The sequence below is a fragment of the Python bivittatus genome, unplaced genomic scaffold, assembly GCF_059951505.1.
Source record: "Python bivittatus isolate LINGU-HERP-01145 unplaced genomic scaffold, Pbiv_v1 ctg000580_np1212, whole genome shotgun sequence".
Lineage (NCBI taxonomy): Eukaryota > Metazoa > Chordata > Lepidosauria > Squamata > Pythonidae > Python > Python bivittatus.
This window is the reverse complement of record NW_028277087.1, coordinates 5,787,595-5,803,987: the sequence shown is the minus strand read 5'-3', so window position 1 is coordinate 5,803,987 and position 16,393 is coordinate 5,787,595. Positions and strand designations below refer to the sequence as shown.

The 16,393-nt window shown below is 42.6% G+C and overlaps 1 protein-coding gene across 1 annotated transcript; it reads left to right on the top strand.

Annotated features, from left to right (window-relative positions):
• Positions 1-89: 89 nt before the first annotated feature.
• On the top strand, positions 90-16,332 carry LOC112540941 (uncharacterized). The gene is made up of 6 exons (XM_088149897.1): positions 90-106; positions 1,684-1,789; positions 6,888-7,043; positions 7,995-8,168; positions 11,191-11,997; positions 14,441-16,332. The coding sequence occupies exons 1-6, from the start codon at positions 90-92 to the stop codon at positions 14,738-14,740; spliced, it is 1,560 nt and encodes a 519-aa protein (XP_088006023.1). The 3' UTR covers positions 14,741-16,332.
• Positions 16,333-16,393: the final 61 nt, after the last annotated feature.

Below are 16,393 nucleotides of genomic sequence, written 5' to 3'. Positions count from 1 at the left end.
CAACAAGGAAGCTGGCAGGAGATTGCAAATGGCAAACACATGATGTTGTGCTTAACAATGTCTCAGGATTCGCTTAACGGCACCTGGAAATGTCAGAACTGCCGTCGTAAGTTGGTGCGGTCACGTGATGTCACATTTTATGACTGCGTCGCTTAGCAACGGAGTGACCAGTCCCAATTACCATCATTGAGCAAGGACTACCTGTACCAGCATGTCCTGTTGGGAAATCTAAAATCTGTAAATGTAGTACAAAAACATAGTGTGTTATCAGACTTCGCCTAAGAGTTCCCTGAAGATACTTAGTAGTTACAGAATTTATTTGCACAACGTGTTTTCCATGCTTGAATGAACTATGGTTTTACTCAAGGAAGCCAATTGCTCAGGTTCAGGTACAGGTTATTACAGATTAGCCATTAGGCCATATCAATTGCTTAGGGTTTCACAGTACACTAGTGTTCCTCAACCTTGTCAACTTGTCAACTCCCAGGCTGGCTGGGGAATTCTGGGAGTTGAAGTCCACACATCTTAAAGTTGACAAGGTTGAGGAACACTGCAGTACACTGAACCTTAAACTGATGGGATTGCCTGAATCGTACATTAGCCAACAAATGTTAACCTAGCTCAGTCTGTGAGATTAATGGTTAAGATGCTGGTCTATGACTGGACAGACTAAGATAGAAGTTCCCCTTGGTCCCACAAGCTTCCTGGGTGGTTTTGGGACAGTCCCTCTCTTGGTTCAAGAGCCAGGGGTAATGTAATGGTGAAGGTGCTGGATTAAGAGCAGGGAAACCCAGTTTCCAGCCCACCCTTAGCTATGGAATATCACTGGATGACTTTGGATTGGTTACACTCTCCATCCAAACTATTTCACAGTTGTTGTGAGGAAAGAATTGGAGCAGAGAGTACTGTGCCTTATTCTGCCTTGCACCCCTGGAGGTCAGGCAAGATAAATACAGGAAATAAATATATAATTCTGTGAGTCATGCAACCCCACCAAATTGGGTTAATTGGATAAGTTGTGTTTATACATGCTTTGTCCTGGGAGTCAGAAGTTCCGTTAATATACTGTGCTAACCCATTGTTTCTTCAACTCTGGATTATTGAGTAAACTACAATTTGTTGGGATTACCTAACATGCTAAGCTGTAAATTTAACATAAGGAAAGGTAGTGAAGATATGGGCAAAATGGAGAATATGGATTTTTTTGAAGTTACATGTACTTAAATTTGCATTGCTATCAGCTTTGAACCCATTGTGCTGGGAATTAGTAAAATCATAAGCAGAATCACATTCATGTGATTTTCCACTTAGTGACTGCATCACTTAGCGACCAAGTCCCAATTGTAGTTGCTAAATGAGGACTTCCTGTATGTATAACACAGAGTTAATTTGTGAACGGAAGCTCTCCAAACTATAAGAGCAATTAGTTTGCTAAAACAAGAGCTGTGGTAACTCTCCTCCATTATTTCATCAATTCTGGATAAGTGCTTAGATTTGCAGCTGTGCTATATAACTCAGCCTTCCTCAGATCTGTTGAGATTGCTGGCTGGGGATTCTGACATTATCATCCAAACATGCCTGGAATGCACCAGACAAGGAAAGGCAGCTATTATTGGAATCATTACGTGTAATTTAGGCTGTTTCCTGACTGCCAAATTGAAATGCCCTCCACCCATCCTTGAGTTGGCCCAAGCTAGACCAGCATGAACAGTGGTGTCCCCACTGCCAGTCTCTAGCCTGCCTTAATTGCCTCTGCCTTATCACTGCAGACATCTGGGTTCCCTCCAAGGTAGGGGCTGAGAATCCTAATTTTATATACCTTGAAGCTGTTCTTGGACAGTGTAGAAGAAGGATGAAAACACTCCCCTAGCACTGGAATGACTAAGGACAATTTAAGCCTGTCGTACTCATGAGCTGGGGACAAGCTGAAGGCAATGCCATAGGGATAGGGGGAAAATAAATATTGTCAGGGTGGCAAGCTTGTCTCCTGTTTAGGTGCAAGTGGGAAAGATCTTGAAGAAATATAAATATAAAGGCTTTCCACTTCTGCTGGCTTTGCGGGTTTCTATGGTAACTCCTCCAGACATGGATTCTTGGCTAGTGAATAAATCCAGAATCTGTCTGTGACACCAACTTAGAACTTTGTCTCACTCTTCAGTTGGGAGCCCAGCCTAAGTCGGCAGTAGGCGGTGGCTCGGCTTTGATGGGCCAGGATCTAACAGTGGGGATCCCATGGAAAGGGGTGAACAAACAAGCTAATCCCGCCACAAAATACCAAGAAGAAAAGCAATCGTATCATTTCAAAAACAATAGGAAAATCCAGGGATTGTGTAGAAAATGATGGCTGGGAAATTGGTAAGGAAGTGTCTTTTTGCATGCATAGCTGAAATGATCGTTCTCTTTCCCCCTTCAAAGCCCTTCTCAAAGCCCACTTTGAGAATTTGTTTGGATTATATCAATCAATCAATCAATCAATCAATCAATCAATCAATCAATTTTATTTCAGTCATAGACCAGCATATAACCAATGACATAGCTCTTACACTACAGTAAGTATAAAAACAAAAATCATGTTAATAGCATTGTTTGAATTATATCCTTGATCCAAACCCCAGCTGAAACCAGTCTAGATTTGTAGACTGACTACCTCTTCTTCCCTGTCATCCTCCATCTTGTTGACTTAACAGTGCAATTCTCTACTTGTTCTTTTCATTACATTTCATGGAGGCTATTGGCAGGTGAGTGCATGTGGGATTACATCCTGAAACATCAAGCATCCAGTTCATGACAGGAAGGCATCAAAGTAATTCTTTCATATGAAGAAGAAAGGCCTTGACTTCCACCTTAGTGGTGTACTGTGGGAAGCACATGCCCACGTGTGGAATGCTTGAGACCTTTTAATGTCTGAAGCAGATCAAGTGAAAACTGTGCTCCCCCATAACATTAATACACTGAAGACCTAACAAATGCGGTCTTCAGCTTTATCCAAAATGCCCAGTGACTTCTCATCTTCACCTGGTCATGGGCCAGTAGCAAGTGTAGAATCAAGTTCCAATATCATTCAAAAATTCCATGAATATAATCTTTAGGATGCTGCTGATGTAGCCTTTTCCTCTATATCCTCACACAGTTTCCTGAAACGTATATCGGCGATTCCGAGGAAGTATGTAGAAAAAATCCATCTGGAAAGAAACATCTCATGCCCCAAAGAGACATCAAGTCTGCAAGCCTCTTGAGTTTTGATAATGTATCTCACGATAGTGACAATTTGGTGGATTCTGGAGAACTGAAGGAGGTACAGGATAGGACAGAGATCAGAGAGAGATGGGGTTGCATAGGCTGTCACTTTGAGGGGAATAATAATAATTTATTAAACATGTATGCCACCTAACTCCCAATGACTCTAGGCAGCTCATAACAATGAAAGAAATTACAATAAAAGCAATAAAAGATGGCAAGCGTGACCGACCAGGTGGAATGAACTGAGGGGTCTCACTCTCCCTGGCCAAAGGCCGGGGTGAAGAGCCAGGTCTTCACAGCTCTTCTGAACAACAGAGTGGGGGGCCATACAGATCTTGGGGGGAACCTTGTTCCAGAGGGCAGGTGCTGCCACAGAGAAGGCACATTTCCAGGGTCCTGATAGATGACATTGTTTAATCGAAGGATCCCAGAGTGCACCAACTGTCAGCCTTGCAAAGTAGTCCAGACAAGAAGCACAACCAGGAGTACTAGCTGTATCTTTATTGTAAGGTTACATTAACAGAATCTTGCAAATCTGAAAGTACATCTCTCCCCCCTCGCCTTTAAAGTCCAAGAAACTAGAGAGGGTCCCTTCTGAGACGTTTGCCACACTCCCATTTCTTCTGCAGGCTCAGCCACCTCTTATCTGACTGTTGCCTAGTCTGCGGCTCTTCCTCCTGTCTCCCAAGGTCGTTCCCACAGACCATTACACCAACCTTGCAAGATCGAAGTGGCCAGGCAGATATGGGAGACAGGGAGTCCCTCAAGTAACCAGGCCCTATGCCACATAGGGCTCTATAGGTACTATCTTGTAGGGCTTAAGCCAAAGATCCATGGATATGCCAAATATCTCTAATTCGGAGAGAATTTCCAGGCAGCATATTTTCTAGATTCAGTCAACACACTAAGACAAAAGATTGCTTGCTTGTTTGTTTCTTAGAATGTTGAATCCAGCCTATATGGTTCGCAAACATGGTTTCTTGTTTAGTCAATTGTGTGTGAATTTAGCCAATTGTGGCTTGCTTGGTAAACCATGGTTAAATAAACAATAGTTTAGCATGTTGTGTGGACTACAGCCAGAGGAATGGGGAAATAGTCCAGCAGCACGTTGAACTCTTCTAAGCTCTGAATAAGGATAACCACATATCTCAAGGACTGCATGTGGTCATCACAATAAAACACTCCAACTTACTCAGACTTGCATCACTTTCTCTGGCAGTCATGAAGAGATGCAGGTATCCACTATCAATTCTGTATCAGTGTAATTAGAGTATTTGTCAAACATTAGCCACAGTTTGTTGGCTTGTTTCAAGCCTACTGCAGCTAATCGTAGCTGTACTTTGCTGGCTTTGGGCAATACAGCAGTTAAGCAAATCCCAAATCCAGAGTTTCTAAACTTCTTGTGCTGGCTGTGCTGGAGGAATGGGGAAGACAGGGACATCTGCAGGAGGTCCAAAAAGTCAAGAGGGAACCCATGACCACACAATTGAAACCTCTTCCCTCTTTATCGTGTATTGAGCACATGATGTATGTTAAAAAGGGGCAAGACTTCAATGGTGCAGTCATCGCTGCCATCTTGACTTTTTTGACTCCCCTGCTGGCAGCTTGGGGAGAAGAAAACTACAAGATCAAGGGGGAGGGGGCTAGGCATGGTCCCATAAAAACAAACCATGATTTAGCATGGCATTTAAATGCAGCTATTCCTGACACCGGTGGATGGTACTTGAATTGATTGCTGACTGAGTCAGAGATGTGAAGACCCAGAAAAGTTTTTTGGGAGAATTATTTTTTTCCAAAATAAAGGGCAAGAAGAATTACAAACTTTTTTTTTTTTTTAATCTGAAGGACTCTGTGAATCATACACCTCTTCTTCCTCCTCCTTGCTCAGTTTCCCCCCCTAAAATTTACTACTTTCTGTATAGCATGATACAAGGAGAACAAAATCCAGAATACATAATTTGTTTTTACTGTAGTGTTGATGGTGTCTTCTCTTTACAGCATTAAGCCAGTTTTGTAGCTGACGTTGCTTTGTCCAGCATTCTGCTGCTAAAGTTGCTCAGATTTGCAAAAGTCCTGGCTTTGCTTGGGTGGCGACTACGGTGGAGACTAGCATGATCTCTGGCCATATTGATTGAGACTCCTTTGGGCTTGTGGATTCCAAAGAATTGGAGAGGGCGCTCAGTTGTAATGTCCTCTACCACTTGTGGGCTCAATCCATGCCTTTCCTGGCTCTTGTGGTCAGCTGGATCTAGGAGGTGGTCAATGCCTCATTCCAGTAGAGAGAATTGTCTTGAACGGGCCTGTGGTGCACCCCTTCCTTAAGAAACTCTCCCTGGATTCTTCATCTATTTCAACAAGAATCAACTCACCCCAAAAGAATACTGTAGACCTGGCTACAGTAACTTATGTCCTCATCACCACCCATCTTGACAACTGCATGGCATTGTACATGGGGCTGCCCTTGAAGACCACTTGGAAATAGCAAATGGTCCAGAATGAGGTGGCCTGTGTGCTTTTTGGCACTTATTGCTGGGAGCATCTAACATTGATTTTGTGGACCCTGCATTGGTTACTGATTTGTTTCTGGGTATGGTTTAAGGTACGTACTAGTATTGACTTATACAACCCTTTGTGTGATACCTGGGTACCTTCAGGAACTTCTGGTCCAACCAGTATTGGCCTGACCAGTTAGAACAGCTAAGGAGGAAACTTCTTGTGATTCCTGATTTCTGATTTCCTCATTCCTGATTCCTGAGGGACTGAGGCTTGTCTGTGGCAATGCAGGTGCTTTGGGACAACATCCTGAGGCGATCAGGCTGGCCTCCTCCTTGCTGATTTTCTGGAAATTTAAAAAATTGAGTTGTGTCCAAGGGCCTTTCCTTGAGTCTGAACGGGATGTTTCTTACTTTCTGTTTCTTATAATATCCTTTATTCTTGTCGTTTTTATGTCCTTATGTTTGGGGAGGGGGAGTTGATGTGTTTTTTGCTATCATTCTTATAATTGTTCTAATCGGTTTTAACCTCACCGTGGATGCTTTAATTTTTGTGTGTGTAGCCTGTACTGTAAGCTGATGAGAGTCATTTGATTGTGGCAGGGTAGAAATTTAATAAATTAATTAATAAATAACTCAGGAAAAATTACTTATAATTCCCCACAAACATGAAGTTAGGCGTGTTGAGGCTGGGAGGAAATGATTCTGTATTATAAAACAGCCTTCCAGAGAAGCCAGATTAATCCTGACATTAATGTCCTTCCAGAAGAAATTAAAATGGATTTTTTTCTGGAAGGCTTTTTAAATGAGGTAATCTTTATATTGCCCTAGATTTGTGTGCTTACTCTTTGTATCTGTTGTTCAGCTACATTATGGATATATTTTGTATATATATTTGCTCACTGCTGAGTCACATGATTGTGACAGCTCAAAAATCTAATAAATAAATAACATTTTAAAATGGGTAATGCCAAGAATGAATTTAGCCAAGGGCTTGCCATTCAGGGTTTCCCCAGCCAAAACAAAAAAACCCTCTTTCTCTATACATGGCTATCCGTCAGCTGGAAAATCCCAGTTTAGCTTCCATTTTACTGTGATTTCCTGTTTTGTTTTGTGTTCTTCTTCACTCCCCACCACTCCCCATATCTCTACCAGCAGTTGGCTTCTGAAGGCATTCCCCACAGTGAAGAAGTGTATGTTGGCAAAGAGAAAGAGACAGAGCAAATGCCCAGTAGTTACCAGAAGGAAGAACATGAAGGAAATCAACAGCAACAGAAACCACAATATACAAATTTGCTTGATTTTAGATGGGTAGGTGGCAGCCCTTTCTTGTGGGGAGAGACACAAGTGTCCAGCAGAAGCTACCATGACATGTTGTAGACATTCTAAGTCATAATATCATCATGCAAAGCACATTATTTGTATAATGTAAACAATGCTGTCATGATGTGCATGATGCCACTTGGCCCCTGAAGATGCCCATAGTGGTGGGGGTCAGAAAAGTCAAGAAAGTGGCTGTGACTGCACAAAGTCCCACTCTGTTCTTATATGCACAACTAAGCTGAATCCAAACAAGCCATGTTAAGGTTTAATGTGAAACAAAATCCAACAATAGTCTGGCTTTTTTATGATTAGGTTCCACAGGTCAATTAAACATTGAATGAAGATTCCATGTTTGGGACACTCTTCATCTCAGTATGATGCCCATCACCTTGGACAGCTTTAGAAAGGGTTTAGAAACATTTATGGCTTACCTGTTTTACCAGCAGCTACTAGTCATGATAGCTAAATGCAGCTTCCAAGCTCAGAGATGACGTCATAGGAGTAACAGAAAAGGGCTTGTTCCTTCAAGCTTGGTTTTGAGGTTTCCCATTGGATCAATGATTAGCTATTACCAGAATCAAGAAAAAGCAAGGGTTACATGGGCTTTTGGATCAGAACAAGCAAGCCCTGAGGTATCTTATGAGAACAAAAGTAGATCATTCATGCATGGGAACAGTGTCTTCAAATTAGTAAATCCTGAGGGCATAGGACACAGGAAGGAGATGGCTGTTGCTTCGTGCCTAGCTTGTCTCTCCCAGAGGCATCTGAACAGCTTATATTAGAAGCAAGAAAGTAAACTAGGTGGACCTTTTACCTGATCCAGTGGGGCCATTCTCAAAGTGAGGATCATGAGGCCTCTTGGTGGTATCAGGTCATCTAAACCATTTCTATTCCTGAACCTTCTCCACATTTTTTTTTAAAGTATTGTTTGTCCTGTAGCTGCAGGAGAAGGAGGAGGAAGAAGCAGCTCACCAAGATGATTCTAGTAGTATACTGGAAGATCTTAGCAGCCAAGGGGTATTTATGAAACATTCAGCATGTGATGCTCAGGAAGGGCTTTGGCCCCCGCCTGGGGACAATACAGAAGAACATCTGGAGCCAAGAGTGAATGAGGTAAGAAACGTATCACTTATGGAATTCTCAGCTACAAGATGTAGCAGTGGCTACTAGTATGAACATGCTAGGTAGCCTCCCAAGGCAGGAGGCTAAGAATAAACAAGACAGAAGGATTGGTTTCTTCATGTCCTACCTGTGAGCTTTCATATGACTGGAGATTACAATAGGAAGGATGGACTTTGACTTGATCTATAGCTCTACTGAAATGTAAAGAAGTCTATCTCAAATTATTAAATGCTGGTTACAAAGGATACAGATGGATGGTTTTTGCCTAGTCTGTTTTTCTAGGTATTCCAAAAATCACTGCAGTGGTCAAGGCAGAAATCAAGTTGCTGGTCAACAGGACTGCTCTTGGATTATTTTAAAAAGCAACAACAGAAGCTTGACTTTCCAATCGACAAGGGTTTCGTGTTGGAGCATCATTTTATGGTGACTCTGCTTCTGAGTGGGCAGTTGCAGTCTGTAGTCATAGGAGAGGAGTGACTGAGGTTATGGTTGCCCCATTGTCAAGTACCAAGTTCAGACTTCTCTTCTGTGCTTTTCAACATGTTTGTGAAATGTTGGGAGGGGTAATCTGACCGTTTGGGGAAAGGTATCATAATATGTGGATGATTCTCAACTCTATATTGTCACCTTGGGCAAACTAGAAGTTTTGACCCAGCGTCTGGAGGCTGTTTAAACTATAGCTAGGTGGAGGTACTGTTCATCTGTAAACATCTAGGCATTCCAGAAATGTCAATACCAGTGTTGGCTCTAGGAAGGATCATGTTCCCACTAAAAAGAGCACGTCTGTGACTCAGGGATTCTCTTGGATTCACAGCTCATGCTGGAACAGCAGGTGAAATCCGTGGCCAGGAGAACCTTTACCCAACTTAAGTTGCTGGGCCAGTTACAGCCCTACCTAGCCTTGTTTATGGTAACTAATGCTCTTATCACCACATAACCTGATTACCACCACAAATTCTACACAGGGCTGCCTTTGAAGATAACTTGGAAGGTACAACTGGTACCAAATACAGTGGGCATATTGCCAGTGTGTGGAATCCACTATTGCAAGATAACCCCTATTTTGTGATTGCTACACTGGTCACCAGTAGGGTTCTGAGCTCAATTTGAAGTGGTGGTTGTCACCTATAAAGGCCTATACAGCATAGGGCCAGGTTACATCAGGTATCACCTTGCCCCAAATGTTTCTGCCTGCTCTGTGAGTGCAATGAAGGAGGGTTTGCTCAAGGTCCCATCAATGCCAGAGGTGAAAGTGGTATGGCCCGAAGACATTCTCCAAGATGCACCGATTATCAATTGCTCCTAAACATACGGCTGTCCTCTTCTTATTGGCATTCCAGAAATTTCAGAAGATTCTTCTTTTTAACCTGTTGTTTTGTCTGAGCTGATGGTTTCTAGGTGGTCAGGTTTTTGTGGCTTTATATTGGTTGAGGGGGGTGAGTTTTCATTTATGGACTGTTTATTTTATAGTTAATTGTCCAGAATCAATCGATGGGGTGGTGTAAAGCTTTTGTAAATAAATAAATCTGACAGAGAATTAAAGCAAGAATTCTTGAGGTTCTGCTGCAGAAAAAGAGGAATTATTAACCGCTAGCCAGTTCTTTTAATTGGAGATGACCGCAAAGGGGTGAGTGTTAAATCTAAATCTATACTAGACAACCTATATTGTCTTGGCTAGTTGTCAGAGGATTTAGGAATGAAGATTTTCAAGATATCTCATCAGCATTCCAGAACGAAACAAGCCAAATATGGCAGATAAATCTTCCAGAGAGACTCTCCTATTCCAGTATTTCTGTCAGGCCTAGCCCAAGGAACTCCAAGAGACAATGCAAAATCAGTTCAGCTATGTTTATTAGCTACAACCTCTAGCAAGAATCTTCCCAGACTGAAACCCCATCTCCCAAGTCAGCCAGCCACAAGAGTGTGAATTCCTCAGGGAGGTGCCAGTCCCATCCTCTTGTAGCTCCCACGTTCCTGCGTCGAGCTAAGAAAATGCTTATCTCCCTGAGCCTGGCCTTCATAATTCCATTCCATCACAATTTCCCTGCAATTCACAACTCCTTCATGTGGAGCAGTGCGTTCACCACTGCAGTAGGCCTAAGTTTCTTGCATAAATAAGACAGAAAGTGTTAAAGAGTATTATTTTCATTGGGTATTCTAAGCCAGTGGTTGTGGTCACATCTTGTGCCCGAGTTCCCTAACAATTAGGGAGGAACTGTACATGAGCTGTAAAATAAATAAGCATTTCCTGTTTAGGAACGGAACAGATAAACTGTCAGATTGTGGTGTTGTATTCTTTTCAGTGCGCTGTTCATCAATGCTGCATTTAGCAGTCATCTCCTAGTTCACCTCCTTGATAGACATGAGCAACTGTAAGCAACCTGTTGTGTATGGACATATATCTGTAGAAGACAACCTGCTAGTTCACTGGATGACACTGGTTTTGAAAAGATTCTTTTAATTTATAAAAAAAAAATTAGTTGGAGACTGGCATGTTATAGATTCATGGGTCAGCTTCCAACATCATCTTCATACTGAATACCTCCTATCAGTGTTTCTCAGCTTTGGTAGCTTTCAGATGGGTGGACTCCAACTCCCAGAATTCCCCAGCCAGCATGCTTCATATTCTTAGAAAATAAAAGTGAAGGGTGGCTACAGCCTAGGGCTTTTCGAGGAGAAAACCATAAAAAGTAAGCTGGGGGTGGGGGTGGTGGAGGGCATTCCAGGGTGCTGTATGCAATCTCAGAAGAGGGCACATTTACATTTGTGAAAGATGCCACACCCACCACAGCATTCATTTTCCAATTTTCTCAAAAGTGATACTTCTAAGATGCCTTAGTTATGGCAAACATGTAAACCTATCCATCAGCCATAAACAAATGAAGATGTACTCCCATGAAGAGTCATGACAATTTCAAATTTAGTTGATGCGCCCCAAGTCAGATGAAGCTGAACCAGTTATGATGGTGTGACTCAGATGGTATTTATTTAAAATGAAATGTCTTTCTCTCAGGTGTCTTTGATAGATAGCTTTGAATCCGATGGAAAACTCCTGCCAAAGACCAATCTTTCAAAGTCCAGCTGCCCTGAAAGCAGTCCCGTGGACCATGAGGGCTACTATCTGTGTGATGAAGAAGCCCTCCTAAAGGAATCCAGTGCTTCCACCGGCTATTATCCTTGCTATCGAACGTATGTGGAGTTCCCCCGGTACCAGGCTCCCAACACTAATAACCACAGTGAGGGGAAAGGAAGTCCCTGCGATGCCTGTGTGCAGTGTGATGGGTCTCTACAGGAAGAAGCCACTGGCAGAGAGAAAAGGGGAGTAGAAGCTAACAATCACTTAAAAGAGCTTAAGGTATCAGTAGCTCTCTGTGATTCTTCCCATGGCCAACCTAGTGGTGGCTCCAGGCCTGGATCTGGTGGGAGAAAGCTAGAAGGACCTGGAGGGAGGCGTTTGAGGCCACCTATCAACAGTGGCCAAGAGTCAGGTAGCACTCGGAAGGAGCAAGAGGGAACTCTGAAGCCCCGCACCCCAGGGAACTCCCCATCCAAGTTGAGTGCAAGGCTCACTGATCCCAAAGAGCCACCAGCCTCAGTGCCACGGAACAGCCTCCTGCTGCCAACAGCCAACGTGAGCAGGAAATCTCCCCAGAAAAGGAAGCACAGAAGTGGCCAAGCAGATGAGAAGGAGCAGGCCACATTGATAGAACTAAAGCCACTGCTCCATGACCAGCGCTCGTTGCCCCCGAGTCCAGAGGAGAAGACAGGACCTCTAAAGGTGTGCTGCTATGGCACAGAAGCAGCAGGGGAGAATACCCAGGTCAGTATGAACCCCATGGAGCCCAAAGGAGAGATTCTGGAAGGGGTTTAGTAGGTTCAGTAGATACCTGGCACTTAGGGAGAGAAAATGTCGACTTTTTAAGATGAGCAATAGCTGGTAGAAAGGTAGTACGTTCTGAAGAATGAATGCTTGTCAAAAAGAGCAAAAATGGCTGTGTATAAGAGTGTGTGTCTGCTTATTTTGTTGAGACTATGTCAGGAGAAATGTACAAGGAAGGAAGGGTCAAGAATGAAGGGGACTGAATATGAAAATGAGTGACTAGTGCGAAAAAAATACTTTGAGGTGATTTCATCATATAGAAAGAATGAATGAGGATCAAAACACAAAACTAGTACAGATTATGAAGGAAGAATGAATGGGCTGAGAGGAAGGGGAAGATCAAGAAAATTGTGGTTGGGTAGAATTGATGAGATCCTCAAAAAGAGGGAAGTGAGAAGTTTAAAGAATAAAAAACAATGTATGAAACAGTATTTGAACATGGCAGAAATAAAGATGATTTCCATGAACAGAAAGGAATCGAGAGATAGTGAATTATGTTGATGTAATCCAGATTTAGCTATATCACTTTTTTTTTTTTTGGTACCATGTCTTTAATTTCTTTAACTGTATTTTATTCCTTTTTTCTGCATTGCTTGACCTGGAAGGGAATGGCATAATAGATAATGTTTGTATGTTTTATATGTGTATGACTGCATTTATAAACTGCCCAGTGACAGAAGTTGCTTAGCAGCGGAGAGATAAATCAAAAGCCTTGAATTCAAAACGCTGAAATAATTGTTAAAACAGCATAACATCAAGGCTAAGAAAGGGGAAAAGTTTCCAAAAAATCAGCAACAGGACTTTTTCAAAATGCTGCACATAAATCAGAAGGAAAACAGCCTAAAAGTACTAACTTGATTTCTTACCTACGTCTTTGAGCTAGAGACCCATAGAATGGTATGCAGAAGAACTCTTAAAATAATATAGACAAGAAGACACCAAGACATCAGATAAAACCTCCAGAAAAGTAAACTTCAGTTCCATATGAACATCATGAGCGCAAGGCTTAACATGGCCTGTGAATCAGGTCAGGGTTTCCCCAAAGATTCTTAATGACCCATACAAATCTGATTCTAATCTCCTTCAGCTATGGAAACTGCCTCAGGGACTTAGGCCAGCCTATCTCCAGGATGTTGTTGTGGGGAAACTCTTCCATCACTATTTTTATACCATCAAGCTCAAACAACTAAGCTTGTGTTTCTTTTTGAAAACAGTAACTTTGGGGCCAAATTCCTTCTGAAAAATTATGTTTACTAAGTTCTTCTCCAAACATACATGAGTTATCTTTGAGTGGGCAGGACCCACACTTAATGTTTTTGGGCAAAGGTTAAAAGGCAAAAGGAGACATGATCGAGCGATGATGCAAAACTGGCAAAGGTCAGGACTGCTTGTTTTTTTGCTAGGAGTAACATTAAGCCTGTTTTAACCATTGTTTCCATGCATGCCCTGCCTCAAAACGCTCAGAAACGTTGCTGCAATTTTCAGCTGTCTGAGAGCACATAGAGCTCTGGAGTCTTAGTTCTGCGGTAAACCATTTGCCTTTGTAAGGACACCCTTGTTGAGAAGGAAAACACCATAGGAAACCCTAAACCTGAAATATGAATAGTGCCCTATTTATTCAGGCAGAAATCAGGTCAAGTGGTGCACTCTGGGTCCCTTTGATTAAGCAGTGTCATCTCTCAGAGCCAGGAAGCACATCTTCTCTGTTGTGGCCCCTGTCCTCTACCCAGAGATCTGTACAGCTCCTACCATGATGATGCTTTGAAAGTCTTTGAAGACCTGGCTGTTTTCCCAGTCCTTGGCTAGGATAAACGTTGAGCTTTCTTGGTTCCTTTTAGTCTGTTTTCCGGATGTGCCAGCTTCTTTTTTGCTCGATGTGATGGTCTTTCTTATTTTTGATCACAAGCTGGCTTGAGTCATACATTTACTTATTTAAAAGACTTATATACTCAACAGCAGCTAAGAAAGATGTCTATTTCCTCATCACACGTGCAAAGAACCACTGTTCGTTTTCGTTTCATTTGGGATCTGCTGAGAAACTTTCTATGAGGAGTCCTTGGGATTCTGCAAGCTTGGTTTTTTTCTTGCAGACGTTTCATTACCTGTCTAGGTAACATCTTCAGAGCACTGAAGATGTTACCTAGACGGGTAACGAAACGTCTGCAAGAAAACAAACAAGCTCAGAGAACCCCAAGGACTCCACAGTTCAACCCTGAGCTATATTCTCTTCTGTTGAAACTTTCTGTGGCCACTTCTAGACCCAGAATGTCCAATTTGCTTCACAGTTCCATCATAGTTGCCCTTTTCAAGAACACCTTGAGCAGAAGTTGGAAGGAGATTTTAACGGACAGATGTAGAAAGTGGCTTTTTCATTCTCTTGCAGGTCCAATTGGCAAAGGACAGAAAGAAGCTGAGCCCTCGGCAGCTGCCTTCTGCTGTGCCCTCCACCATAGCCGCTGAGTCTCCCCCCAGTCCTACAGAACCCCACACCACCTCCTCCCGTCTCAGCTTCCACACCATCGTCTCCTGGGTCTGGAGGATCTTCAAGAAACCGCCCCCGGCACAACCACAGCCTAGTACCAGTGGTGAAGCTGAAATAGGAGGCAGCAGCCAGTCGCTGACCACTCGCATAAGACTGTGGCTCACCCTGCGCAGCAGCCGCATTCACCCCAGACCACCCTGAGGTTGGTGATCCACCTCGGGGGGGAACCAGGAGACAGCTCCTCGGGGATGTGGAATATTTTTCAGAAACTGATGGTTTCCATTAAAACTTCTGCTTTCCTCTTTTGTGCAAAAAAGAGAGAGGGAGAGAGGGAAAAAAAAAAAGACTGGAATGTATTTGCCATCACTATGAAGGTACTGGGAACTCCAGAGAACTCAGAGGCTGGGTGTTTGGTGGGGCAACCCAATTATCACTCTGCCCCACAAGCCAAATATGGTAAAGGAAGAGGCGAGGGTCCTGCCTTTTTCAGGTTGAGGAAGTCCACTAAATACAAAGAAGCTGCTTTCAAATGTTGGTTTGGATACAGTGTCATACACCAGATTTGTACTTTCTAGGTTTAAGGAGCAAAGGGAGCAAATGGATATTTATTGCTAGTTATTCAGGCTTCAATAGTTAATCTGTTAAAACAGGTTTTCCTAACCTGGTGCCCTCCAATTATGAATTCCAAATTTTCTTGCTAATGCAGCCGGAGACACTAGGTTGGAGAAGTTATATTTACTAAGTTAGAAAGATGGAGATTTTGTTGCCTTGTATCTCCCATTTCATTCCTCCTTTTTCTTGACTATTGCACATTTTGGCAGGGACTAATGGCTTTCTGCAATGTCTGGAGGGACTTAAGTTAGATGAATCACATAAAAAAAATAGGTTAATTGGCTAGATGGGGACCATGAACAGTTGGGTAGCATTTGTATAAACAGTATTCTTTAGAGAAATGCTTATCAAAACTGCACAGAGCATACTATGTTGCTTTTTTTAATAATCCCCCCCCCCGCTTTTCACCTTACAAGAGAGCTCTGGTTTAAGATCTGTTTTAAGATGGTGTTTGCTAGCATTAGGGTTGTGCAAAATACAGATTTGAAGAGCAGACTCTAATTTGTGATACATAGGGGAACACTGTAAACTACCTATTTTTCTAGGATTACACAGCCACAACCCTTCATTTGCCCTTCAAATCCAGTTCTCAGTACAACCCAACATGTTTCATCCCTAAGAAAGGATCATTCTTGGCTGAGAAATAACATTTTTACCCGTATGGGCACTTAGGCTGCATGGCACAGTACTAGAAGTTAGTCAGCTACATGTTAGTCTGCCTGTTGAGCAAACTCAGTCTATGTGGTTCGTTTATGTTTCAGTGTGTTGTATAAATGTAGAAAATGGAGTTACTTAAGATGCTCGCTTAATTAATTCTAAAGTAAACTACTTTAAGCCTGCAATGTGAACAATAGCCAAGGAGACCTATTTAGAGGCCTTCCAAAATAAACAATGAGCACATCTGGAGGCTCTCAATTAGAGGGCAAAGGTTTACCTGCTCTGAGCCACTCTTTACAGAATGTCCCAGTAATTCCAGTGATGACATTTGATAAGACCAAGAACATCTGAAAAGCCTTTGGTGAATCTTCCAAGTGGAGAAAAAGTTTGGTGTTCTATTTTCTACAACTGACCTGCCCAAACTCTATCACCTAAAGTATGTACTCCGGACTACATGGCCTATGGTTAGACTCCCATGCGATGCCCACGAGGTGTGGGTCAAAGAACATCTCCTTCAGCACTCACTGGGTAACCTTCCACACTTGATTTTCTTAAAATGCTTTTCCAGCATTATCCTTATGGACA